Source organism: Bufo bufo, chromosome 8 (genome assembly GCF_905171765.1).
Source record: "Bufo bufo chromosome 8, aBufBuf1.1, whole genome shotgun sequence".
Taxonomy (NCBI): domain Eukaryota; kingdom Metazoa; phylum Chordata; class Amphibia; order Anura; family Bufonidae; genus Bufo; species Bufo bufo.
The window spans coordinates 128,698,400-128,724,750 of record NC_053396.1 but is presented as its reverse complement, the minus strand read 5'-3'; the positions used below and the strand labels follow the sequence as shown (position 1 = coordinate 128,724,750).

At 43.2% G+C, this 26,351-nt stretch overlaps 1 protein-coding gene across 2 annotated transcripts in view; it reads left to right on the top strand.

The window, feature by feature from the left end:
- CHRDL1 (chordin like 1) overlaps positions 1-26,351 on the top strand; it is a 130,128-nt gene that overhangs the window by 89,503 nt on the left and 14,274 nt on the right. For both annotated transcript variants that reach the window (XM_040405686.1, XM_040405685.1), the window contains 3 exons: positions 17,127-17,194; positions 18,178-18,355; positions 23,945-24,139. In XM_040405686.1, the coding sequence (XP_040261620.1) occupies positions 17,127-17,194; positions 18,178-18,355; positions 23,945-24,139 (441 nt within the window). The remainder of the gene's footprint in view (positions 1-17,126; positions 17,195-18,177; positions 18,356-23,944; positions 24,140-26,351) is intronic.

Here is a 26,351-nt window from a genome sequence, read left to right as displayed (position 1 = left end):
GATCTGTACCGGCCGTCCAGCATCTCTGTAGGTCTGGTGCAGAGACCGCAGTCCCATCTGCACCATCGGAGTTAGGGGTTCTGTCCCCATGTGGTTGGGGAGAGAGACTGGTTGTCTCCTCTTCCTGCAAGATACACTGCCGCTGGGGAATGGAGACACTGCTCTCTTCTCCCTGCAAAACATACTGCTGCTGGGGAACAAGACCGACTGTCTGGTGTCCGGGTAACGCTGGCTGTAGTTGGGGATCTGGGCCGGCTGCCCAGCATCCCTGTAGGGCCGGTGGAGAGGTCTTCCCAGAACCAGTCGATGAAGTTCCCTACTTTAGGAGCTGGTAGGGAAGCAGGGGGTATCGCCGCCCAGTCTTCCCAGTTGTAGGATGGCAGATCTGGCTCTGCTTGTCGGGTAGGTTGGGGCTGATCGGAGCTGAGCAGGTGTTGGTAGTTCTGCTCTAGCTCCCACTCTCTTGTTACCAGGTGGGTCATGTCTTTGCTCACCTCCCATCCTTCAGCATAAACATGCATGCCCATCCGGTAGTCGTAGATGTCCCAAAACCTAGACTCCTCCATGCTGCCGAGATCAATGTCCCCCTCCAAGGCCTCCCATAGTAACCCAGGTCCATCATGATCCTTCCCTTCAGGTAAGTCGTGCTCGGCCGTCCAGGGGGAATGTTGAATGACATTAGGGCCCGGTAAGCGTCATCTAGCCAAAGCTCCTTACATACCAGGCTCTGGAGCTCTGTTACCCACTCGTCCAGGGGCTGCTCTCCCAAGAGACCCATCCGCATCGCCACATGCTTCTGTAGCCGCTGCTCATAACTGGGGAGACTCTCGCCTCGCCGCCGCTGGGCATTTTCCAGGGCATCATACCAGACTTCCTTTCTGTCTGCATCCCTGTAGTCCGCGGCTGTCTCCTCCTCCTTGTCATGGAACGCTGTCCAAAGACTAGTTGATTCCATCCTGCTGTATCCAGGGGTGCTGTACTGATTCTAGCGTTGCCCTCAATATACTCCACGAACGGTGTCTCCTCGCAGTAGGACGCCATCCCACTGCTGCCACCACTGTAATGGATCTCCTGGCACCCCGACTGGGTACCTCCATTGATGGATGCTCCTAGTGCTTCCTGAGGGCTCCAAGCACTCCGCTTGACATCGTAACTGCCACAGGAACAAGGAACAGGAACAGCTCTTACAAGAGCTAGGGGTTATAGCCAGGGGAGTATACAGCGTATAGCAATCCCCACACACATGAGACGAGGCTCTATGTTGAAGGCCAAAACAGGAACTTACTTCATTGAAGACCACCTCAATATATATACAGTTCAAGAAGTCTAACAACATAAATCAATCAACCATGAACAACATGCAAACAGACATCTTCACCCCCTCCATAATGAATGAATAGGGAGAGAGGAGACACATGTGATGGGATTATCTCCTGAGTGTATCATCTAGGAGTCGGCTGCTCCTAGAGTCAGCTATCTTAATCCCATCACTAACACAATCAGTGGGAGTCTCAGTGCAGATTTAACCCCTCTTTGTGTTGCTGAATTCACACCCTGCACCTTTAATGGGCAATAGGAAATATGTGTCATATAAATTCCACACATAAATCAGGGTTCATAGTTCCTTGTAACCCCAAAAGGTCTGAGGCGGTCTCCATAGTTCTGGGTCCATAGACCGTAGGAAGGAGGCTGGCCCTCAGGCTTCTCCAGCAGCCCCAGTGACGATTTAGTCAGTCACAGTAAGTTTAGAGGGTCCCTGAGACAGAATAGCCCATCTTCAGAAGCATCAACCTCCACCACAAAAGGTTTCTCTTGATCCGGCTGAATCAAGACTGGAGCGTTCCCAAATGATCTATTTAGAGTTTCAAAGGCTTCTATGTCCTCAACAGGCCAGTTAACAAAATCCGCCGCCTTCTTGGTTAAGTCGGTTAAGGGTCTAGCAATTACAGAATTTTTTAAAATACATTTACGATAATAATTAGAGAACCCAAAAAAGCGCTGTAATGCTTTAAGGGAAGATGGCCTTACCCAGTCTTGAATAGCCTGTACCTTACCAGGATCCATCTTAAACGAGTGTGGAGTAAGGATATAACCTAGATATAAAATTTCTTGTACCCCAAAAACTAATTTTTCTAATTTGACCGATAACTGATTTTCTCTTAGAATTTCCAGCACTTGTTTGATATGACTAACATGGGAATGCCAAGTCGGGGAAAAAAATCTAAATATCATCAAGATTCACAATCATAAGTTTACCGATGAATTCTCTGAATATATCATTCATAAAATTTTGAAAGACCGCAGGAGCATTACTGAGCCCAAAAGGCATGATCGTGTATTCAAAATGTCCCTCTGGAGTATTAGGCTGCGTTCACACGGGCGAGTATTCCGCGAGGGTGCAATGCGGTAGGTGAACGTATTGCACCCGCACTGAATCCTGACCCATTCATTTCTATGGGGCTGTTCAGATGAGCGGTGATTTTCACGCGTCATTTGTGCGTTGCGTGAAAATCGCAGCATGCTCTATATTCTGCGTTTTTTACGCAACGCAGGCCCCATAGAAGTGAATGGGGTTGCGTGAAAATCGCAAGCATCCGCAAGCAAGTGCGGATGCTGTGCGATTTTTACGCATGGTTGCTAGGTGACAGTCTATTCACTGTATTATTTTCCCTTATAACATGGTTATAAGGGAAAATAATAGCATTCTGAAAACAGAATGCTTAGTAGGTGATCAGTTGAGGGTTAAAAAAAAATTAAAAAAATTAACTCACCTTCTCCGTTTGTTCGCGTAAGTCCCGGTCTCTTCTTTACTTCTCAAAAGATGAACTATGGGCTAAAGGACCTTTGGTGACGTAAGATCACATGCTCCAATCACATGGTCCATCACCGCGGTGAGTTAATTTTTTTTATTTTTTTTAACCCTCAACTGATCACCTACTAAGCATTCTGTTTTCAGAATGCTATTATTTTCCCTTATAACCATGTTATAAGGGAAAATAATAACATCTACACAACACCGAACCCAAACCTGAACTTCTGTGAAGAAGTTCGGGTCTGGGTACCACAGTCGGTTTTTTATCACGCGCGTGCAAAACACATTGCACACGCACGATAAAAACTGAACATCGGAACGCAATCGCAGTCAAAACTGACTGCAATTGCATTCCTACTCGCGCGGGTTTGCCGCAACACACCGGGACGCATCCGGAACTAATCCGGACACGCTCGTGTGAACCCAGCCTTAAAGGCAGTCTTCCATTTGTCCCCTTCTTTGATACGAATCAAATTATTTGCCCCTCTCAAATCAAGTTTGGAGAATTATGATGCCCCCAGAACCTGATTGAACAGATCGGGGATCAATGGGAGAGAGTATCGATTTTTTATAATGATTTTGTTCAATTCGCGATAATCAATACAAGGTCTGAGGTCTCCATCCTTTTTTTTTTTACAAAAAAGAACCCCGCCCCCATAGGAGAAACAGAGGGTCTGATGTGTCCTTTATTAAGACTCTCCTTAATATACTCCCTCATAGCATTGCGCTCTGGCCAAGATAAATTATATATCCTACCCATAGGGAACTTGGAATCCATCACTAAATCAATAGCACAGTCATAAGATCTATGAGGGGGCAGACTTCCCGGGTAAGATGGAGAGAACACATCATCAAATTCCTATATACAGTACAGACCAAAAGTTTGGACACACCTTCTCATTCAAAGAGTTTTCTTTATTTTCATGACTATGAAGGCATCAAAACTATAAATTAACACATGTGGAATTATATACATAAGAAACAAGTGTGAAACAACTGAAAATATGTCATATTCTAGGTTCTTCAAAGTAGCCACCTTTTGCTTTGATTACTGCTTTGCACACTCTTGGCATTCTCTTGATGAGCTTCAAGAGGTAGTCCCCTGAAATGGTCTTCCAACAGTCTTGAAGGAGTTCCCAGAGATGCTTAGCACTTGTTGGCCCTTTTGCCTTCACTCTGCGGTCCAGCTCACCCCAAACCATCTCGATTGGGTTCAGGTCCGGTGACTGTGGAGGCCAGGTCATCTGGCGCAGCACCCCATCACTCTCCTTCATGGTCAAATAGCCCTTACTTTCAAAGTTTTCCCAATTTTTCAGCTGACTGACTGACCTTCATTTCTCAAAGTAATGATGGCCACTCGTTTTTCTTTACTTAGCTGCTTTTTTCTTGCCATAATACCAATTCTAACAGTCTATTCAGTAGGACTATCAGCTGTGTATCCACCTGACTTCTCCTCAACGCAACTGATGGTCCCAACCCCATTTATAAGGCAAGAAATCCCACTTATTAAACCTGACAGAGCACACCTGTGAAGTGAAAACCATTTCAGGGGACTACCTCTTGAAGCTCATGAAGAGAATGCCAAGAGTGTGCAAAGCAGTAATCAAAGCAAATGGTGGCTACTTTGAAGAACCTAGAATATGACATATTTTCAGTTGTTTCACACTTGTTTGTTATGTATATAATTCCACATGTGTTAATTCATAGCTTTGATGCCTTCATAGTCATGAAAATAAAGAAAACTCTTTGAATGAGAAGGTGTGTCCAAACTTTTGCTCTGTACTGTATATGCAGGTAACGTCTTAGATTCAGCAGAGGTACCCGCCTGTATAATGGGTAAACAAGAGTTACACATGGGACCCCATTTTTCAAGCTCACCTCTGGTCCAATTAATGACAGGGTTGTGTAAATGGAGCCAGGGCATACCTAAAACCATTTCAGCAAGCAAATATTCTAAGATCAACAAGGAGCAATTCTTAGTGTGGGTTACCCCTACAGGCAGGGTTATTTCAGGTGTACAAAACTTAACAGTGCCCCTTAGCAGGTGGGTAGAGTCAATGGCTACAATGTAGATAGGATTGGGAAGGACTAACATAGGTATCCCCACCTAAAGAGCAAATTTAAGATCAATAAAGTTAGAGGCCGACCCAGAATCAATAAAGGCACTACCGGACCCCTTGTTTAAACCAAATGAAACAGTAACAGGTACCAATAACTTCTGCTTTACCACCCCAGGGAGTACCTTATCTTTAGATCCTTCTGGTTTGGGTGATCTTCCAGAAGGAGGGACCTTGGGACATTGCTGGATCCAATGATCGGAGTCACCACAGTAAAAACATGTACCACGATGACGAAGTTGGTCTCTTCTGGTCAAACCTAGGTGCATAGGTTCATCAGTACAAGGCTCAACTTTATCCCCACAGGACTGGTCTCTTGTTTTGATATAAGGCTACTTTCACACTTGCGTTCGGAGCGGATCCGTCTGGTGTCTGCACATGATGGTATCCGTTCAGAACGGATCAGTCTGCATTATATTTCAGAAAAAAAATCTAAGTGTGAAAGTTAGTCAGACGGATCCGTCCCGACTTTGCATTGAAAGTCAATGGGGGACGGATCTGTTTGAAATTGCACCATATTGTGTCAACTTCAAATGGATCCGTCCCCATTGACTTACATTGTAAGTCTGGACGTATCCGTTTGGCTCCACACGGCCAGGCGGACACCCGAACGCTGCAAGCTGCGTTCGGGTGTCCGCCTGCTGAGCGGAACGGAGGCCAAGCGGAGCCAGACTGAGGCATTCTGAGCGGATCCGCATCCACTCAGAATGCATTGGGGCTGTATGGATGCGTTCGGGGCCGCTTGTGAGCGCCTTCAAACGGAACTCACAAGCGGAACCCCGAACGCAAGTGTGAAAGTAGCCTAACCTGTGGAAAAACGAATGCTCCCTTTGTCTCTCCCTAATGCGTCTGTCCAGTCTTACAGCAAGCGTCATGGTTTGCTCCAAGGTGTCAGGAGAGGGATAACCGACAAGCATATCTTTGGGAGTCTCCGATAGACCAGACCTAAACTGACTTTTAAGAGCTGGTTCATTCCAACCGGAGGGAACTCACCATTTATGAAATTGAGTACAGTAATCTTCTACTGGTCGGTCACTCTGCACAAGAGATTTCAACTGAGTTTCTGCTACTGACGCTCTGTCAGGTTCATCATACAAAACTCTGAGGGACTGAAAAAATGTGTCAACAGACCTAAGACACAGAGAGTCGGGGGGTAACGAAAATGCCCAGTCTTTGGGGTCACCTTGTAATAAGGACATAATAATTCCTACTCTTTGCTAGGGCAGAACCAGAAGAGTGAGGGCGCAAACGGAAATACAGTTTGCAACTCTCCCTAAAGGCCAAAAAACAATTGTGATCCCCCGAGAACCGATCAGGAGGCTTAACATGTGGTTCTACCTGTAGAGCGGATAACAAAGAAACAGAGAGGTTTCGGACAGTTTCCTGTGCTTGAAATCTCTCCCCTAACTCCTGGACAATCTGAGCCAGATTTTGGACATGATCAGTGAGAGTTTGCAACGGATCCATGATTAGGTAGTAAGGCCTGAGTGTCACGCCCTGCCCTGTGAGTTATCTGAGAAGATCTGTCAGACTTGCTGCACGTGAATCTATCTGACAGATTGCTTTGTTTTGGCTTTGGGCAGGATCCCACCCTATCACAGTTTCTGCTCATTAGTTTGTTAGTGATGCTATTTATACCTGCCTCTCACTATAGCCCTTGCGGTTTATAGTTTCTCCTGGAGTTCTCTGCTCGTGTTTTGTGGATCTCCTGCTCCCAGTTAATCTTCAGTTAAGTCCTCCTTCCTTTCCTTCTGTTGTTTGTTCTGGCTAGGCCTTAGGTAGACGCGGGTTCCTTCATCCTGTGCAAGGAACCGGTTGTCTTTTCGCCTGCTCCCTAGCTGAGGGTTTGTATCAGTTGCAGCAGGGCTTAGGTTCGAATGCATGAACACTTCTACTATCGAGATTTGTTCATGTTGGTAGCAGTCAGAGAAAGGTTCAGGGATAGTCAGGAGGTGACCTTTCCCTGTTCCCTAGCTGTGGGGCCTAGCCTGTTGTTTTGTGTAATTTTGTTGTGTTTGGTTTTCTTCCCTTCCCTCACCTTTCGTGACACTGAGATTCTGTCACGGGGTTGGGTAAGGAAGCATGCACCCCTGACTCCACCCACTCCTCTGTCCCTGCCAACTTGCACTATCCGTCCTAGGCAACGGACCGCAACTGGGCGGCGATACCTAACGTGCGGAAGTGCGGAGGGAAGGACAAACAGACAAATACAGGGAGGTCAAACGAGCAAGGTCAAAACCAGGATATCACAGCGGTACAAGGGAACAAGCAGAAGCAGCGTCAAAGAACAAACCGAAAGTCAATACCAGGAGAAGCTAAAACAGGACAAAGGGAGCAAGTGAGGGAAGTTAAGGTCAAAGACAAGCTGAAGTCATATGCCAGGAGATACTAAAGTACAAAAGGAGCAAGCAAATCCAAAGTCAAATAACAAGCCAAAGTTCAATACAAGGTGAAATGCCAACGGAGTATATACTAGGCATAGGACCTTAATCTCAGGCAACCTGTGGCCAGCAGGCTTCCTGTTAAATAGGGGAGAGCAGGAGTCATGTGACGTAGTCAGCGTCACATGACTCATCCCCCTGCATACAGCTGAGCGCAGAGTGCCCAGTTCAGCGCTCAGACACTTCGCAGTCACTATGGGAGCGGAGGACGCCGGCCACGCTAAGGAGGCGTGTGCAGCCGGGTCCTCCCCGCCCCCCCTCATTGCTCTGGAGACGAGGACGCAGCGCGCGTGCTCGCTTTGAACATATCGCAGGAAAGTGAAAGTGCAGATCTCTGCCCGGAGAGCCTACTAAGATCAACCGTGCATGCGTTGATGAAGTCTTACCAGCACATGCACAAGGTTTCAAGTCAATCAGACCATGAGGGGTAGCAGTCATAGAAACATAGAAGATTGACAGCAAAAAAAGACCACCTGGTCCATCTAGTCTGCCCTTATATTATTTCTTCTTTATCTTAGAATAGACACGTGTCAATCACAGGCATGTTTAAATTCACTTACCGTACATTTCTGAACCACATCTGATGGGAGTTTGTACCAAGTTTCAACCACTCTTTCAGTAAAATAATATTTCCTGACATTGCTCCTGATCTTACCCCCAGCTATTTTAAGATTGTGTCCCCTTGTTCTTGTGTTTAGCTTATTATTGAGAACCCTTCCCTCCTGAACCTTATTTAAACCTTTAATTGGCACGAGGAAGAGGTATAGTGTTGGTTTGAGAAGATCTAGGCCAGATCCTTGGTACTCCAATATTTTGCATAAAAATAATAATTATGTTGCAATGGTACTTACAGACTTCATTTATTCACCATGATAGCAACATAGTTTGTAAGGCTGAAAAAAGACATACATCCAGTTCAGCCTGTTATCCTGCAAAGTTCATCCAGAGGAAGGGAAAAAAAAGCATCAGGTAAAAGCCAATTTTCCTAATTTTAGGGAAAAAATATTCTTCCCAACACCTATCAGACAATCAGAATAACTCTGGATCAACGACCCTAGAATTCTAGTAACTATAATCTGTAATATTATTACACTACAGAAATACATCCAGGCTCCTTTTGAAATCTTTTAGTGAGTATACAATCACCTCCTCCTCAGGCAGAGAGTTCCATAGTCTCACTGCTCTTACCGTAAAGAATCCTCTTCTATGTTGATGGAGAAACCTTCTTTCCTCTAGATGCAGAGGATGTCCCCTCGTCACAGTCCTGGGTACAAATAGATGATGGCAGAGATCTTTGAACTGACCCCTGAAATAATTATACATGGTTATTAGATCTCCCTCTAAGCGAAATAACCTTAACAGGTAGCATGCCTGGTTTAATAGGGTTGATCAAGGTGACGGATGCTTTTTTTAGGCAGTATCCCTGCAAGTGGAAAACTTGAATACTTTCATGTTTACAACATTTGCAATATTTGGTTGTTATAATTTTAATCTCACATGTTTATTTTAAAAAGCCTATTATATGCAGACAAGTCAGTCCCAGTTATTCTGGCGGACAATAATAAATTGTTATGTAATCTTTTGAAGCAGCCAGACTGACGCTCCATCGTGTCTGAGCACCAAACATAGAACTAAGAGAATAGTTTAAAAACTATGTTCAGGACAAGCAGCTACTTCCTGTTAATGTCATATACCCTGTATGTTTTTTGCAACTTCTGAGCTTAGATATGGTAAGAATATGAGCAGTCAATGTGCAGCAGTGCATAGGATGGGAGTGGTAGTGGCCCTGTTGAAGTATTGTGTGTACTTACTCAGGCCATTGCTCCCAGGAGATTGGTGCAGTGGAAATGTAGTATTAAAGAATGAGGCCAGAATTGAATGTAACAATTTTTTTTTTTTTTACTAAGTGCAATGTAGAACTTTAAATACATTCAATTGCAGCAGATTTTGAGTACAATCTTCTGGCATCAGTAAGGATCATGGAGGTAAGTTGGATGGCTGCAACCTTAGCACTTAGGTGGTACTGGTCTAGTAATGTTCTGGATGATGGATGTCGTAGCCATAGTCCCTCACCTTGTTGTGGATATGAGACTGAAAGATCTGAAGCCATTACAAGATGGAGCTGACATCCAGGAATACTCCCCACTTATCTATAGTTTACATTCCTTAGCTATGCTAATTGCGCAGAAGTGAATTTTTTTTTTTGTATAATGACCAATGGAACAATGCCACGAGCTTCAGGGGTGGACGCCCCTCTTTGATGTACACATATACTGCTTAACTTCCTCTAATAAGCGAAAGAATTTTGCTTTGATCCTTGAAGAGGTGTCAGTGTGATTTTCTCAGTCGTGCACAACTAAGGGTACTTTCACACTAGTGTTAGAAGAATCCGGCAGGCAGTTCCGCCTGCTGGATCCGGAAATCCGTATGCAAACGGATATCATTTGTTTCCTGGTTCCGGATGCGGATCCATCTGACAAATGCATTGAAATTCCGGATCCGTCTCTCCGGTGTCATCCGGAAAAAGGGATCCGGTATATATTTATTTCACATTTTTAAAGGTCTGCTCATGCGCAGATCGGAAAACCGGATGTGTCAATGCGGCAGTTTCCTGTACACTTGGTACCGGATCCGGCATTAATACATTTCAATGGTAATTAATGCCGGATCCGCATTTTGGCCGGAGAAAAAAACGCAGCGTGCTGCGGTATATTCTTCGGCCAAATACCGTAAAAGGGACGGAACAGAAGACATCCTGATGCATACTGAGCGGATTGCTTTCCATTCAGAATGCATTAGGACAAAACTGATGCATATTTTTTTCCGGTATTGAGCCCCTATGACGGAACTCAGTACCGGAAAACTTTAATGCTAGTGTGAAAGTACCCTAAGGCCCTTGCAGACGAGCATGTCAGGATGCGTTGCGTCTGTGATCAGGGAAAATCGTGCGAGTAGGTACGCAATTGTAGTCAGTTTTTATAGCGCAGGTGCAATGCGTTTTCACTTCTTCACTGAAGTTCGGATTAGGTGTTCTGTATATTTTATTATTTTCCCTTATAATATGGATATAAGGGAAAATAATAGCATTCTTAATACAGAATACTTACTAAAATGTGGCTTTAGGGGTTAAAATAAATAAATAAATTAACTCATCTCATCCTGTTGTTCGCGTAGCCGGCATGGTCTTCTTTCTTCTTCTTTAAGGACCTGTGATTTCCACACAGACCCATTAATTTCTATGGGGCCTGCGTTGCGCGAAAAACGCAGAATATAGAACATGCTGCGATTTTCACGCAACGCACAAGTGATGCGTGAAAATCACCGCCCATCTGAACAGCCCCATTGAAGTGAATAGGTCGGGATTCAGTGCAGGTGCAATGCGTTCACCTTACGCATTGCACCCGCACGGAATTCTCGCCCATGTGAAAGGGGCCTAACAGCTTGTAATTTGGAGCAGACAGTTGATAAAATAGCACAGCTTTTGTGCATCCACAACAACAACCTCACAGCAGGGTCTTCAAATGCTTGATGTAGCTGTCTGTCTTCTCAAGGATTCACTTGAGGCTTAGGATAAGGTTGATTTATCTAGAGAATCTGTAGCAGGAACAGGAGTTCAGACATGTGCTTCTTCGCCTTTCTGTAGCTCAACAGTAAGGTCTCGTTCACACGAGCGAGTTTTCCACGCGGGTGCAATACGTGACGTGAACGCATAGCACCCGCACTAAATTTTGACCCATTCATTTCAATGGGTCTGTTCACATGAGCGTTTTTTTTCACGCATCAGTTCTGCGTTGGGTGAAAAACTCAGCATGTTCTATATTCTGCGTTTTTCACGCAGCCCTGGCTCCTTTCACATGGGCGAGTTTTCCGCGCGGGTGCTATGCATGAGGCGAATGCATTGCACCCGCACGGAATCCGGCCCCATTCATTTCAATGGAGCTGTGTACATGAGCGTTGTTTTTCACGCATCAATTCTGCGTTGCGTGAAAATCGCAGCATGTTCTATATTCTGCGTTTTTAACGCAACCCTGGCCCCATAGAAGTGAATGGGGCTTCAGTGAAAAACGCATTGCATCCGCAAGCAATTGCGTTTTTCACTGATGGTTGCTAGGAGATGTTTTTTGCAAACCATCAGTTTTTTATGACGCGCGTAAAAAAAAAACGCACTGCACCCGCGCGGAAAAAACTGAACAACTGAATGCAATCGCAGACAAAACTGACTGAATTTGCTTGTAAAATGGTGCGAGTTTCACTGAACGCACCCTGAACGCATCCGGACCTAATCCGTCAAGCTCGTGTGAAAGAGGCCTAAGGCCCCTTTCACATGAGTGAGAACTCCGCTTCGGTGCAATGCGTGATGTGAACGCATTGCGCCCGCACGGAATCCGGACCCATTCATTCAAATGGGTCTGTCTACATGAGCGGTGGTTTTCATGCATCACTTTTGCGTTGCGTGAAAATCGCAGCATGTTCTATATTCTGCAATTTTGATGCAACGCTGGCCCCATAGAAGTGAATAGGGCTGAGTGAAAATCGCATCCTCAATCAAGTTTGGATGCGATTTTCACAGATGATTGCTAAGAGATGTTGTTTGTAAACATTCCGTTTTTTATCACGCGCGTGCAAAACGCAGTAAATTGCATTGCACCCGCGCGATAAAAACTGAACAACTTAACGCGTTTTGCAAACAAAACTGAATGGCTTTGTTTGCGAAATCGCTCAAGTTTTCACTGCATGCATCCGCATCGGCGTGCCAAGGGGCTCTAGAAAACCCTTCACCTTAATATGCCATCACTTTGCTACCTGGATGTCACCATTCTGTCCTCTGGGTATTCCACCACTCTGTACCCTGTATCCCATCACTGTCCTTTGTGTGTAGCCGCTCTGCCCCGCTTATGCCCATTGTGCAAAAAAACACAACCAGCTCTAGAAAACTCTTGTTGGTCATTTCTTTAATTTTTCATAAAACGTTAAAATACAAAATGTGGATGCTTTGGCAGGATGAGATAATCATCCCAGAGCAGAATATGTGGACCACCTTTCACGTGTTGCTTCATAGTTTTTATATTTTATTCTTGACTTTTCTCCCTCATATCTAATACACTGAATGTATCTACACACAGAGATATTGATAACTCTCTCATTCGCAACTCACTTTCAAATCAGGTGCGAGGCAACCGGATTTTCACCCATGCCAGGGGCATCCACTACTCGTTAACTTTCTGCTTTGCACAAGTAGCCTGCTCTACACAAGCTGGTAGAATCCACTGCGCAGTACGTCTCCTCCTGCAGTGGAGGAATACAGGGGGGAGAGGAATATTGAGTAATGGATTCCTGTCTAAAAAGACCTCTAATTGTTGCCCATAGCAACCAGAGCTTGGCTTCAATTTCTTAAACTGCTGTGGTAAAATGAAAGCTATACTGTGATTGGTTACTATGGGCATCAAACTGTTTTCCTTTAGACAGTTTTGATAAATCTGCTCACTAAATACAGTTTATATGTAAAACAGCACATTTATTAGAATAGTCCATGCAGGGAAATGGGAGGCAGGCTGAAAGGCTGTGCTTCAACAGTTAGAGGTAGCGCTATGTAAGTCTACTTCAACCTGATTATCTGAAGTGGTTACGCCATGTAACTAATTGCCCCCCTGAACCTAATATCTGGTTGTGCCATCCTTGGCAGTAAAAACTGCAATCAAAGGTAAATAATTTGCAATGAGGTTTTTGAGCAGGAACTTCCTGTTTAAGGTCTTGCCACAGCATCTCAATTGGATTCAAGTCAAGACTTTGACTTGGCCATTCCAAAACCATTTTGTTTCTTCTAACTCCCTTTTTCGTGGTACATAGGCTGATACGGATGCCATACCGTGGCGTCCGTACCAGCCTTTGTACAATACATCAATGATAACCCCTTTTCCTCACGGTTTACTCATGCTACTCACCCCAACACGATTACCTTTCTTGATCTAACCTTAATAGGTAATAATGCAACAAAAAAATTACTACTAAATTGTATCGTAAACTGACTTCTCATAATACTATACTTGCTACGGATAGTTGTCATTCCAAGCACACTATCCGTATCATATCTGTAGGTGAATTTATCAAGGCACTCTATGCCTGTTCACATGATAAATGAAACAAACAAAAGACATGGAGCTCATAGAATACCTATAAAAATACGCACGAGTATGCTCTAACTTTGATAGGGCTTATCTGCACTGTGTTTTGCGGTTGGTTCTGGGTAATTATTTTTTCATGATCCTGACATTACTGACCCATCGTGATATTGTTCTTCCATTTAGATTAGTTGTTGTTATTGTATTTATTAATCTATGTGGTCTGTGTAAAGCTGGGATGGTGTCTTTTCTCTGCCACCTTCATTTTTTTACGGTAATATGCTTGTAATTTATTGATACGCTATTAAAGATATATTTTATAGGTATTTTATGAGCTCCATGTCTTTTGTTTGTTTAATTTATATGTATTTGGGAGCTTTACCACCATTATTGCTTTAGGGTGCCCTTTCATTTTGCCACAACACTTGTTGATATACTATAATCCTGGCATTAGGGACACCTATGGTTATTTGTATTAATGACTGTTCACATGATGCGGATTTTGAAAGACAGTGCATCACAATTAGTGATAGTCTCACAGAACGGGGTTATCCCATATGAATGATAAAACGTGCCATGAATATTGTCCAAACCAAACATAGGACTTTTTTGATAAGCAAAAATAAAAATAAACAACAAACATCAAACAATAAATGTACCACATTCTTCACAGATTTTTCCCTTCAGTCAGTATAATCAGATTATTTCCTTGGTCACCAAATACTTCCCTATATTAGATGATGACCCCCAAGTGAAAGATAAATTATCTAATGGGTGTAGGTTTGTGGTGAGACGGGTTAGAACCCTAGGCAACCTGGTGGCACCCTCTATGTATTCCTCTCAGATCAGCAAACCCACTAACTGGCTTTCCTCTGAGGCCCCTTTCACACGGGCGAGACTTCCGCGTGGGTGCAATGCGTGAGGTGAACGCATTGCACCCGCACTGAATCCGGACCCATTCATTTCTATGGGGCTGTGCACATGAGCGGTGATTTTCACGCATCACTTGTGCATTGCGTGAAAATCGCAGCATGCTCCTCTTTGCGCGTTTTTCACGTAATGCAGGCCCCATAGAAATGAATGGGGTTGCGTGAAAATCGCAAGCATCCGCAAGCAAGTGTGGATGTGGTGTGATTTTCACGCACGGTTGCTAGGTGACGATCGGGATGGGGACCCGATCATTATTATTTTCCCTTATAACATGGTTATAAGGGAAAATAATAGCATTCTGAATACAGAATGCATAGTAAACTAGGGCTGGAGGGGTTAAAAAAAAAATATATATATTTGAACTCACCTTAATCCACTTGTTCGCGCGGCCGGCATCTCTTCTGTCTTCTTTCTTCAGGACCTGGGTAAAGGACCTGTGGTGACATCACTACGCTCATCACATGATCTATCACCATGGTGATGGATCATGTGAATGACCATGTGATGAGCGTAGTGACGTCATCAAAGGTCCTTTTCCTCACAGATGAAGACAGAAAAGATGACGGCTGCGCGAACAAGTGGATTAAGGTGAGTTAAAATATATATATATTTTTTTTAACCCCTCCAGCCCTAGTTTACTATGCATTCTGTATTCAGTACAAAATAATACAATCTACACAACCTTGAACCCAAACCTGAACTTCAGTGAAGAAGTTCGGGTCTGGGTACCAGAGTCGGTTTTTTATCACGCGCGTGCAAAACACATTGCACCCGCGCAATAAAAACTGAACAACGGAACGCAATCACAGTCAAAACTGACTGCAATTGTTTACCTACTCGCGCGGGTTTGCCGCAATACACCAGGACGCATCCAGACCTAATCCGGACACGCTCGTCTGCAAGGGGCCTAAGGGTTTTTTCAAATGTTGTACCCACTAAACAGGTGAAATCTACCTACAGCAATTATAGACATATGTTGGCCTCATTTGTAAATTGTAATAGCACTTACATTGTTTATATTATTGGGTGCAACAAATGTAATCTTCAGTATATAGGTTGCACTACACTTGGCTTGAAAACTAGAATCAGAGAACATTTGAACAGTATAGCAAATCCTGAACACAAAAGCCTGTCCAGGGCTGCAATACACTTTGTGAATATGCACCAAGGAGATACAAGGTCACTTCAGGTGAAAGCAATCAAAAAAGTGCACCGACCCAAACAAGAAGGGGATTGGAAGAGGGTTCTCTTCAGACGTGAAGCCTTTTGGATACTGAATATGGGCAGCCGTTATCCAAATGGCTTAAACCATAAAATGGATTTGGCTTATTTTTGTATTAATTATGTCATTACTCTTTATTATTTTTTATTGGTGTGCTTTCTTGCATATTCTCTATAGGCACAGTCCACTTTTCCATACCAGATTTTCCAAAGTGTTGTTCTCCATGCATGCATTGTTTTTCTGCATTTAAACTCATTTTACCTTTTATGTATTATGCCATGACTAAGGGCTCCTCTGCCTGAAACCGGTCGACACTATGTTTTTAACTTGTTTGTGTCCTGAGATGAAATAAAGACATTTTGGGGCACATTTATTAAATGGGTTGTCGGGGTTCAGAGCTCCATTTTCACCCCGGCAGCCCCCCTGACTTGAGCATCGGAGCAGTTCATGCTCCGATGCTCTCCTTTGCCCTGCGCTAAATCGCCCAGGGCAAAGGCATTTTTTGGAGATCCGGTGACCTATCGGGCTCTCCATGGGGCTGCCAGGAAGCCCGTTGACGTCACCGGCACTGATGGGCGGGAGTTAGCGCTGCCCTAGCCAGTAAAACGGCTATGGCAGCGCTAAAGCCCACCCATCAGAGCCGGTGATGTCAACGAACACAGTGTGTTATGATAAACAAAAGAGCCTGTGTACCTGCGCGATTTAGCGAAGGGCAAGGGAGCGCATTGGAGCATGAGATGCTCCGATGCTAGCCTTAGGGGGGCTGCCTGGGTGAAAATAAGGGTATGTCCGAGTTCAACTCTGAACCCGGACAACCCCTTTAAGACTGGCGTTCTATACGCCGGTCTTAATAAAGTCCCATAGCTGGCGGTGGATCCGCCAAAGTTATGAAGAGGCGCAGGCATCCGGCGCCAGTTCTAAGTGTAAGACAGCTTCCGAGCTGTCTTATGTACATTTAGACCATTTTCTACGCCTAAAACAGGAGCAGAAAATGATGAATTAGACGGGCATGCTGACTTGTCTCCTTCCCTGCCCACACCATGCCCACAATTTTGGACCTGGCGTGAGCGGGGAACCGTTGCGCCGACATCTGCTTCTGAGATACACCTAATTTAAGAGTATTTCAGCTTAAATGACCCCCTTTATGCTTATCCTGCGAGGGCTGAGCAGACTACACGTCAGACAAAGTGAACAGAAATGGATGCAGATACTTAAGTCCAATGTGCAATGGGTGTGCCAGGGTACTGCAGCTCAGCTCTCATTCTGCTCAGCTCTTGTTCAATGGTAAACTATACAGTGGAAGGAGCATTCCTTCAATGGTATAATTTCCGGTGCTGGCAGCTAGCCAAAACACCTAATAGATGTTATGCCGGGTGTCAGACCCTCACTGATCTGATATTGATGACCTATCCTGATGTCATGAATATATAAGTACTAGCACACCCTTTAATGTAACTGTTTTCCTTTTGGTTGTTCCTTTCACAGGGGATGGCATGTTGTCCTGGGAGCACCATGAAACAGAGACATTTCGACAGCCAGCAAACAGAGAGGCAGTAAGTGTATAGTGATGTACATCACTCGATATTGGTCTGTGGAAAAGGTTTTAAGAAAATACAGTAACTGGAATATGGTTGAAGTCAACAAGAGGTCATTCAGAACCCATCGAGTACTGCTGATATATACAGTATATGGAATGCAGCTTTACCAAGTACAATGCTGTCCATTTGATGGTGGCTGTGCTTGTTATCATAGCTCAGCTACATTCACTTGAATAGGATTGAGCCACGTGACCAATGAACATGACATCGCCGGCCTAGGAAGAGGCAGGTTCAGATAGCTGAAGGGCGGGGGTGCTGGGAGTCGGACCCACACCCGTCAGATATTGATGACCCATCCTGAAGATAAGTCATCCGTTTTAAACAATCCCTTGAGGCCTCTTGCACACAAACGTTTGTTTTTTTTCCATTTACGTTCAGTTTTTTGCGTTCTGTATACGGAACTATTAATTTCAATGGATCCGCAAAAAAAAGGAAGGTACTCCGTATGCCTTCTGTTTCTGTATTTCCATTTTTCTGTTCCGTTCAAAGATAGAACATGTCCTATTATTGTCCGCATAACGGACAAGGATAGTAGTATTCTATCAGGGGCCTGCTGTTCCGTTCTGCAAAAAACGGAATGCACACGGATGTCATCCGTAGTATTTTTTGCAGATCTGTTTTTTGCGGACCACAAAATACTGAAAAAGCCATATGGTCATGTGCGAGAGGCCTTAAAGAGGTTGTCCAGGAGTAGAAAAGTGCAGAATTCCAGAAAAAAGCATGTTCATCGGCTGTGACTGGTATGGTAGCTCAGCCCCACTGAAGTGGACAGCAGATGAGCTGCATTAACATAATCAACTGTGGACACATGTGACTTTGTGTCTGGAAGTAAAGAGCCATTATTTTTACTGAGAGCCATACTGAGCCATACTGATCGATTAAATATTGGCAAAATGGTAAGAATTTTTTCCTTTGTCATTGTGTTTGAATTCCTACAGCGGCATTCATATCAGAGATCTTATGACCATTCATCTGGCTCAAGTGCTTTGAGACATGCATTGAGCCCCCCTAAACACCCTAGTACAAGAAGTAACCGTGGAGTTGTCGCTGACCCTCAACAAGCTTCAGGAACTATTGTACAGATTGTCATAAACAACAGCCACAAGCACGGGAAAGGTATGCCACCATCAAATGATGTAGAATTTTTCATATTGAAATAGACCACATTTTGCTTTAATTTTGTATTAAGCCTTATGGCAGAACAGTTCAGAGCCATTCACACTGCTTCTTTTTTGAGGTTAAAACTCCATACAGGTCAGGTATGTGGGCGACATTACAAACAGGCGACGGCCATTTCGCATTTGTCATGACACCGGTGTGCGTCTTTTACGTCGCACCTGGCGTCATCACCATAGTTACCAAATCAACAAAAAACGTAAACATTAAAACACAGTGCGATGGACACTTTCTATTACTATTATAGAAGTACACTAAATTCGTTTTTGGCATTTAGTCCTTGTGGACCCATGGCCCCTGTTCTCATTATCCATCTCACTTCTCTCTGCTAGAGTGCTTTATGTCTGTCTCCTCCACTTAAAGCCATATGTACCAACTCTAGACCTGCAAATTTCAATACCCTGCTATCTCCATTGTGGGCTTCATTTCCATGCTCAATCAACCTAGGTGATTTTAGATCTTTTAGATCTTATATGCTCCTTGAAGCGTTTATGCAAGTGTCTGATGTCTGATTCCCCGTATAAAGATATGCCTCGCTCTCACTATCTGTTCACCCTTGTAGTTCCCTTTCAGGATCATCCTCTCTAACCAATTGGTCTTGGCAACCTTTTATTTTCTCTGTACTGGTCTATCTTTTATCGTACTACTTTTTCTAAAGCTGATTACTGAGTTGTTACTTACTTTCCCTTTTAGCAGTTCATCATTCCTCAGAATGTGCCAATTACTCAATATTGCCCTATGTATCTCAGATGCCATAGGACTATCTGTAAATGTAGACACTGATCTGTCTCCCCTTCTGTGGTACAGTACCTTCCTTTCTTGTCTTGTTTCTGGCCATATATTAACTCTTCCCTACTTTTACACAGTGCCCTAATGCAGGCCTCATCTATTAACTTCTCTGGATAATTTCTCTCTAGAAGTCTAATTTTTAATTTCTTGGCCTGTTCAGGGAATTCCGTTTCATTACGGTTTATCCTCCTTAATCTTATGAACTTCCCATAAGGTATTGCCTTTTACACATATGGAGGGCTGAAACTCCTGAAGAACAAGATAGAATTTGTGACCGTTGATTTTATGTACCCCTCTGTGTGTATTTTCCCTTGCTTGACCCTCGCCATGACATCCAAAAACTCCACCTGGGTTCTACTTATTTTACTTGCAAACCCCATGTTCATGGTGATGCATGTATTGAGGTGGTCCACAAATTCCCCATATTGCACTTCGGTACCAGTCCACAACACAAATATATCATCTATAGACCTCAGAAAGAGTTTTGTATAAGCCACATATTGACTTGCTCTCACATGAGTGGATGCAGTGTGGGTAAATCTGCTGCGTGAAAGAGCCAAGCCCCACTCTGGACAGCAGAGACACGGAGCAGTAACATGATTGATAATGCTCCGTGCATCTCTGTGATCTTTTTACTACAACATCACAGTGAGATAAAGTTGTCACTGTGATGTTGTAGTAAAAAGGTCCCAGAGAGGCACGGAGCATTATCAATCATGTTAATGCTCCGTCTCTCTTCTAAATACAGTGGATATAAAAAGTCTACACACCCCTGTTAAAATGTCAGGTTTCTGTGATGTAAAAAAATTTGACAAAGATAAGTCATTTCAGAACTTTTTCCACCTTTAATGTGACCTATAAACTGTACAACTCAATTGAAAAACAAACTGAAATCTTTTAGGTAGAGGGAAGAAAAATATTAAAATAAAATAATATGGTTGCATAAATGAGCACACCCTTAAACTAATACTTTGTTGAAGCACCTTTTGATTTTATTACAGCACTCAGTCTTTTTGGACATGAGTCTATCAGCATGGCACATTTTGACTTGGCAAGATTTGCCCATTCTTCTTTGCAAAAACACTCCAAATTTGTTAAATTGCGAGGGCATCTCTTCAGATCAACCCACAGATTTTCAATCGGATTCAGGTCTGGGCTCTGGCTGGGTCATTCCAAAACTTTAATCTTCTTCTGGTAAAGCCATTCCTTTGTTGATTTGGATGTATGCTTTGGGTCGTTGTCATGGTGAAAGATGAAGTTCATCTTCATGTTCAGCTTTCTAGCAGAAGCCTGAAGGTTTTGTGCCAATATTGACTGGTATTTGGAACTATTCATAATTCCCTCCAGCTTAACTAAGGCTCCATTTCCAACTGAAGAAAAACAGCCCCAACGCATGATGCTGCCACCACCATGCTTCGCTGTGGGTATGGTGTTCTTTTGTTGATGTGCAGTGTTGTTTTTGCGCCAAACATATCTTTTGGAATTATGACCACAAAGTTCAACCTTGGTTTCATCAGACCATAATACCTTTTCTCACATGCTTTTGGGAGACTTCAGATGTGTTTTTGCACATCTGTAGCCTGGCTTGGATGTTTTTCTTCGTAAGAAAAGGCTTTCGTCTTGCCACTCTACGCCATAACCCAGACATATGAAGAATACGGGAGATTGCTGTCACATGTACCACACAGCCAGTACTTGCCAGATTTTCCTGCAGCTCCTTAAATGTTGCTGTAGGCCTCTTGGTAGCCTCCCAGACCAGTTTTCTTCTCGTCTTTTCATCAATTTTGGAGGGACGTCTAGTTCTTGGTAATGTCACTGTTGTGCCATATACAGTTGCAAGAAAAAGTATGTGAACCCTTTGGAATGATATGGATTTCTGCACAAAATGGTCATAAAATGTGATCTGATCTTCATCTAATTCACAACAATAGACAATCACAGTCTGCTTAAACTAATAACACACAAATATTTAAATGTTACCATGTTTTTATTGAGCACACCATGTAAAAATTCACAGTGCAGGTGGAAAAAGTATGTGAACCCTTGGATTTAATAACTGGTTGAACCTCCTTTGGCAGCAATAACTTCAACCAAACGTTTCCTGTATTTGCAGATCAGATGTGCACAACAGAACTGTTTCAGTTCAGCAATATTATTGGAATGTCTGGTGTGAATTGCTTTCTTGAGGTCATGCCACAGCATCTCAATCGGGTTGAGGTCAGGACTCTGACTGGGCCAATCCAGAAGGCGTATTTTCTTCTGTTAAGCCATTCTGTTGTTGATTTACTTCTATGCTTTCGGTCGTTGTCCTGTTGCAACACCCATCTTCTGTTGAGCTTCAGCTGGTGGACAGATGGCCTTCAGTTCTCCTGCAAAATGTCTTGATAAACTTGGGAATTCATTTTTCCTTCGATGATAGCAATCCATCCAGGCCCTGATGCAGCAAAGCAGCCCCAAACCATGATGCCCTCAACACCATACTTCACAGTTGGGATGATGTTTTGATGTTGGTGTGCTGTGCCTCTTTTTTTCCACACATAGTGTTGTGTGATTCTTCCAAACAACTCAACTTTGGTTTCATCTGTCCACAGAATATTTTGCCAGTACTGCTGTGGAACATCTAGGTGCTCTTGTGCAAACTGTAAATGTGCAGCAATGTTTTTTTTGCACAGCTGTGGCTTCCTCTGTGGTATCCTCCTATGAAATCCATTCTTGTTTAGTGTTTTACGTATCGTAGATTCCCTAACAGGGATGTTAGCATATGCCGGAGACTTTTGTAAGTCTTTAGCTGACACTCTAGGATTCTTCTTCACCTCATTGAGCAGTCTGCGCTGTTCTCTTGCAGTCATCTTAACAGGACGGCCACTCCTAGGGAGAGTAGCAGCAGTGCTGAACTTTCTCCATTTATAGACAATTTGTCTTACCGTGGACTGATGAACAGCAAGGCTTTTGGAGATACTTTTATAACCCTTTCCAGCTTTATGCAAGTCAACAATTCTTAATCGTAGGTCTTCTGAGAGCTCTTTTGTGCGAGGCATCATTCACATCAGGCAATGCTTCTTGTGAAAAGCAAACCCAGAACTGGTGTGTGTTTTTTATAGGGCAGGGCAGCTGTAACCAACACCTCCAATATCATCTCATTGATTGGACTCGAGTTGGCTGACACCTCACTCCAATTAGCTCTTGGAGATGTCATTAGTCTAGGGGTTCACATACTTTTTCCACCTGCACTGTGAATGTTTACATGGCGTGTTTAATAAAAACATGGTAACATTTAATTCTTTGTGTGTTATTAGTTTAAGCAGACTGTGATTGTCTATTGTTGTGACTTAGATGAAGATCAGATCACATTTATGACCAATTTGTGCAGAAATCCATATCATTCCAAAGGGTTCACATACTTTTTCTTGCAACTGTATTCTCCACTTATGATGACTCTTCACTGTGTTCCATGGTATATCTAATGCCTTGGAAATTCTTTTGTACCCTTCTCCTGACTGATACCTTTTAACAATGAGATCCCTCTGATGCTTTGGAAGCTCTCTGTGGACCATGGCTTTTGTTGTGGGATGCGACTAAGAAAATTTCAGGAAAGACCAACTAGAGCAGCTGAACTTTATTTGGGGTTACTCAGAGGCACTTTAAATGATGGCAGATGTATGTTGACTCCTATTTAACATGATTTTGAATGTGATTGCTTAATTCTGAACACTTCTACATCCCCAGTTATAAGAGGGTGTGCAGACTTATGCAACCACATTATTTTAGTTTTTTTTGTTTACTTCCCTCCACCTAAAAGATTTCAGTTTGTTTTTCAGTTGAGTTGTACAGTTTATAGGTCACATTAAAGGTGGATAAAGTTTTTAAATGATTTATCTTTGTCTCATTTTTTTACATCACAGAAATCCGACATTTAGACTTTTTATATCCACTGTATATACTTTTCATAAAATTTTGCTAACACATTAGCATAAGTGCAGGAGACCAGGGTCCCCTTCACAGTTCTGGCATTTTGATATATCAATTTTTAACCAAACATAGGTGCATTATAAGATAAAATAAACCCTAACCCTTCCCCAACAAAGTCAATGTATTCAGGACTCTTATTAATTTTATCCAGGAAATACACTATGATAAATCTGGTGCAATCTTACTTATGTATTATTATTAATTTTAGACTGTTTTAGTCAATCTGCCCCCAAATATATTAAGTTGCTAAGAAAAAGTGGAGTAGTTGAACTTTGAAAGAAATCTGCAACCAATTTTGACACCCCTCCCTCCATATCTTGAAATAATTGTATTAGTTTTTGTTCTTTTTTTTTTACAGTCTTTTCTGTTCATCCGAGTGTGGTCCTATCAGTTTTGGTTACTCAAAGAAACCTTGGCAAAGTAATGCTGTTGATGTTTTATTTGATGAATGGCCTGTAATATTATTTGGCAAAAGCTTCTATTTGAGTATATGGTATTTGGCAAATGTGTCTATTAGAGTTTGTTTCTGCCAAGAAAAAATCTTGAGTAAGACACAACCTAAGTACTGGGAGAGTTCTTGGAATAAAAGTATGGACCGCTATGGACTTACTATGAAGTGCGGTTGGCAGATCTTTTACACCCCTTTGAAAAGTAATTGTTCCCTTAAATCAGTGAACTCTTTTTGCATGTTCATTTTCTATCCTAATAAACTTCACCAGGGAACCGTCAGGTCTCAAGGAATATCTGCTTACATTTCCATGTTCTCTGCAGTGTGCGTCTCAAATGGGAAAACATACTCCCACGGAGAGTCTTGGCACCCTACCTTGCGAGCCTTTGGAGTGGTGGAATGTGTGCTGTGTACGTGCAACTTCACGAAACAAGAATGCAAGAAAATAAGCTGCCCGCAGGAATACACGTGTAAATATCCTCAGAAAATAGATGGGAAGTGCTGTAAAGTATGCCCAAGTAAGTGAAAACAATCAGAAAAAAGATGGAAGTCAAATTCACTAAAATCTACAATCCACAAGCAGTGGCTAGGGTTATTGCTCTTTAGGGTACCTCTGCATGTGGAGGATATGCTGCAGATTGTCCTCAACAGATTTCTGTGTGAAAAAATCCACAGCATATTACAGTAGCAGCAAAGTGGAGTTTTCAACACGATGCAACGTAGAAATTTTGCATTGAATACGTGCAGCAATTGACATTCAGTATGGATTTAAAATCCATAACATATCAATTTATGCTGTGGATTTCTATCAAAACCAAATTTTGATGTGGATGTTCCACTGCATGTCGTGTGGACATACCTCAATTGTAAGAAATGTCAATGTAGCAGCTATATTCTTCAGCTATGTAAAGTCTAACCACTCCGTTCCCACTCACTCACTGTCACCAGGTCCAGGTAGGACTGTTGTAGTATAGTGAATTATTCACTGTCCAGAGCTACACTTGGGCACACTATTGCCTCTATTTGCAGCTCTAAGGGTACGGCCACACAGTCAGGTTTCTGCATTCAGTTTAGGGAGCCAATACCAGGAGTGAATTTAAAAAGGAGAAGTCTTATCTCCTGATTGTGGCTTTCAAAACTGCATGCATAAACCTGACCAAGTGGCTGTAACCTAAGGGTGGGTTCACACACATATAGGGCCAGATTTATCATTACTCTGACAGCTCACTCCACTTTCACATATAGCTAAAGTCAGTTTTAGCCAAGTCAGATTTATGATCGGCCCTTTAAGACTGTAATAAATGTGGTTTGACGGTAGAAGTTTATCTGTCAGTAAGCAGCTTTATAAAAGTCGCACGTCCTTAAGAGAAAGACGCATGTTCGATTAAAAAGTCTCATAAGATAAGCATGGTCCTCACTGGAGTGAAATTGCGCATTTTTTTGCGACTTTTTTGCGACTTTTTAAATCGTCCCTATAGTAAATCTGTCTAGAGATTCATTTGCATAAGAAAACACGCCCACTTTCAGAAAACTGGCGAGCATAGTGCAGTTTTAGCGTTTGCGCATTTTTTTGCGACTTTTTCGCTCCATTATTCTGACTTGAGCTAATGATGAATCTGGCCCATAGGGTTTTAGGGCCTCTTTTTTGTTTTAACTCTTTGGCATTTTTTCTGGCATTTTGAGATCTCCTCTTTTATAGGGAAAAATATCACAAAAAACGCTGTTGTAGAGAAAAAACTGCTGCTAGAAAAATGCCATTAAAAACACTTGCAGTATTAGAGAGCGATTTCTATGCCTTTTTTTTTGTGAGACAAAACCCCTAGAGCAAAATCATGTCTGTAGGGACCCTAAGGGTTTATTTACATGTGGCAGATTTGTTTCCGTAAAATTTCTGCGACTATCCCAGTCTCAATGAAATTCATGTACTTGTCATGAAAACAGGTGACTGGAACTGACTTGCAGTTATGGAAATGTCTGTAGCAAAATCTGCCACATGTTAAAAGGGGCTTCCCATCTCAGACAATGGGGGCATATCGCTAGGATATGCCCCCATTGTCTGCTAGGTGCGGGTCCCACCTCTGAGACCCGCACCCACAACAAGAACGGAGCGGGGAGAGTTGTGGCTGGGAAATCCGGGGTCCGTCCACCACCAAGGGCTGCTCCCCGCTGCTCTCATAGAAGTGAATGGGAGCGCACCGTGCACGCGCGGCCCCTGCTCCCATTAATTTCTATGGGGCAGACGGAAATAGCCGAGGCAGTGCTCGGCTATTTTCGGCAGCCCTATAAAAATAAATGGAGGGCGGCTGTGCATGCGCAGTGTGCCCTCCGTTCATTTCCCTGCTCCGTTCTCATTGTAGGTGCAGATCCCAGAGGTGGGACCTGCACCTATCAGACAATGGGGGCATATCCTAGCGATATGCCTCCATTGTCTGAGATGGCAAAACCCCTTTAATATACCCTAATAAAGGTTATTTTAGTACAGCGAATCATTCAGCTACATAGTGCCAGTCTGATACCTCTTGCTGTTACCAAATCTGACAAGGGCAGTTGTGTTCTTGTCAGTATACACTACCAGAAAATGAAAAAAGAACACCTACAAGGAGTTAAAGGGGTTACATGGGAATTTGATATTTATGACCTATCCTCAGGGAATGTAATCAATATTAGATCGGCAGGGGTCTGACACCCAGCACCCCTGGCAGGAGGCTATTCAAAAAGGTTCTGAAGCTC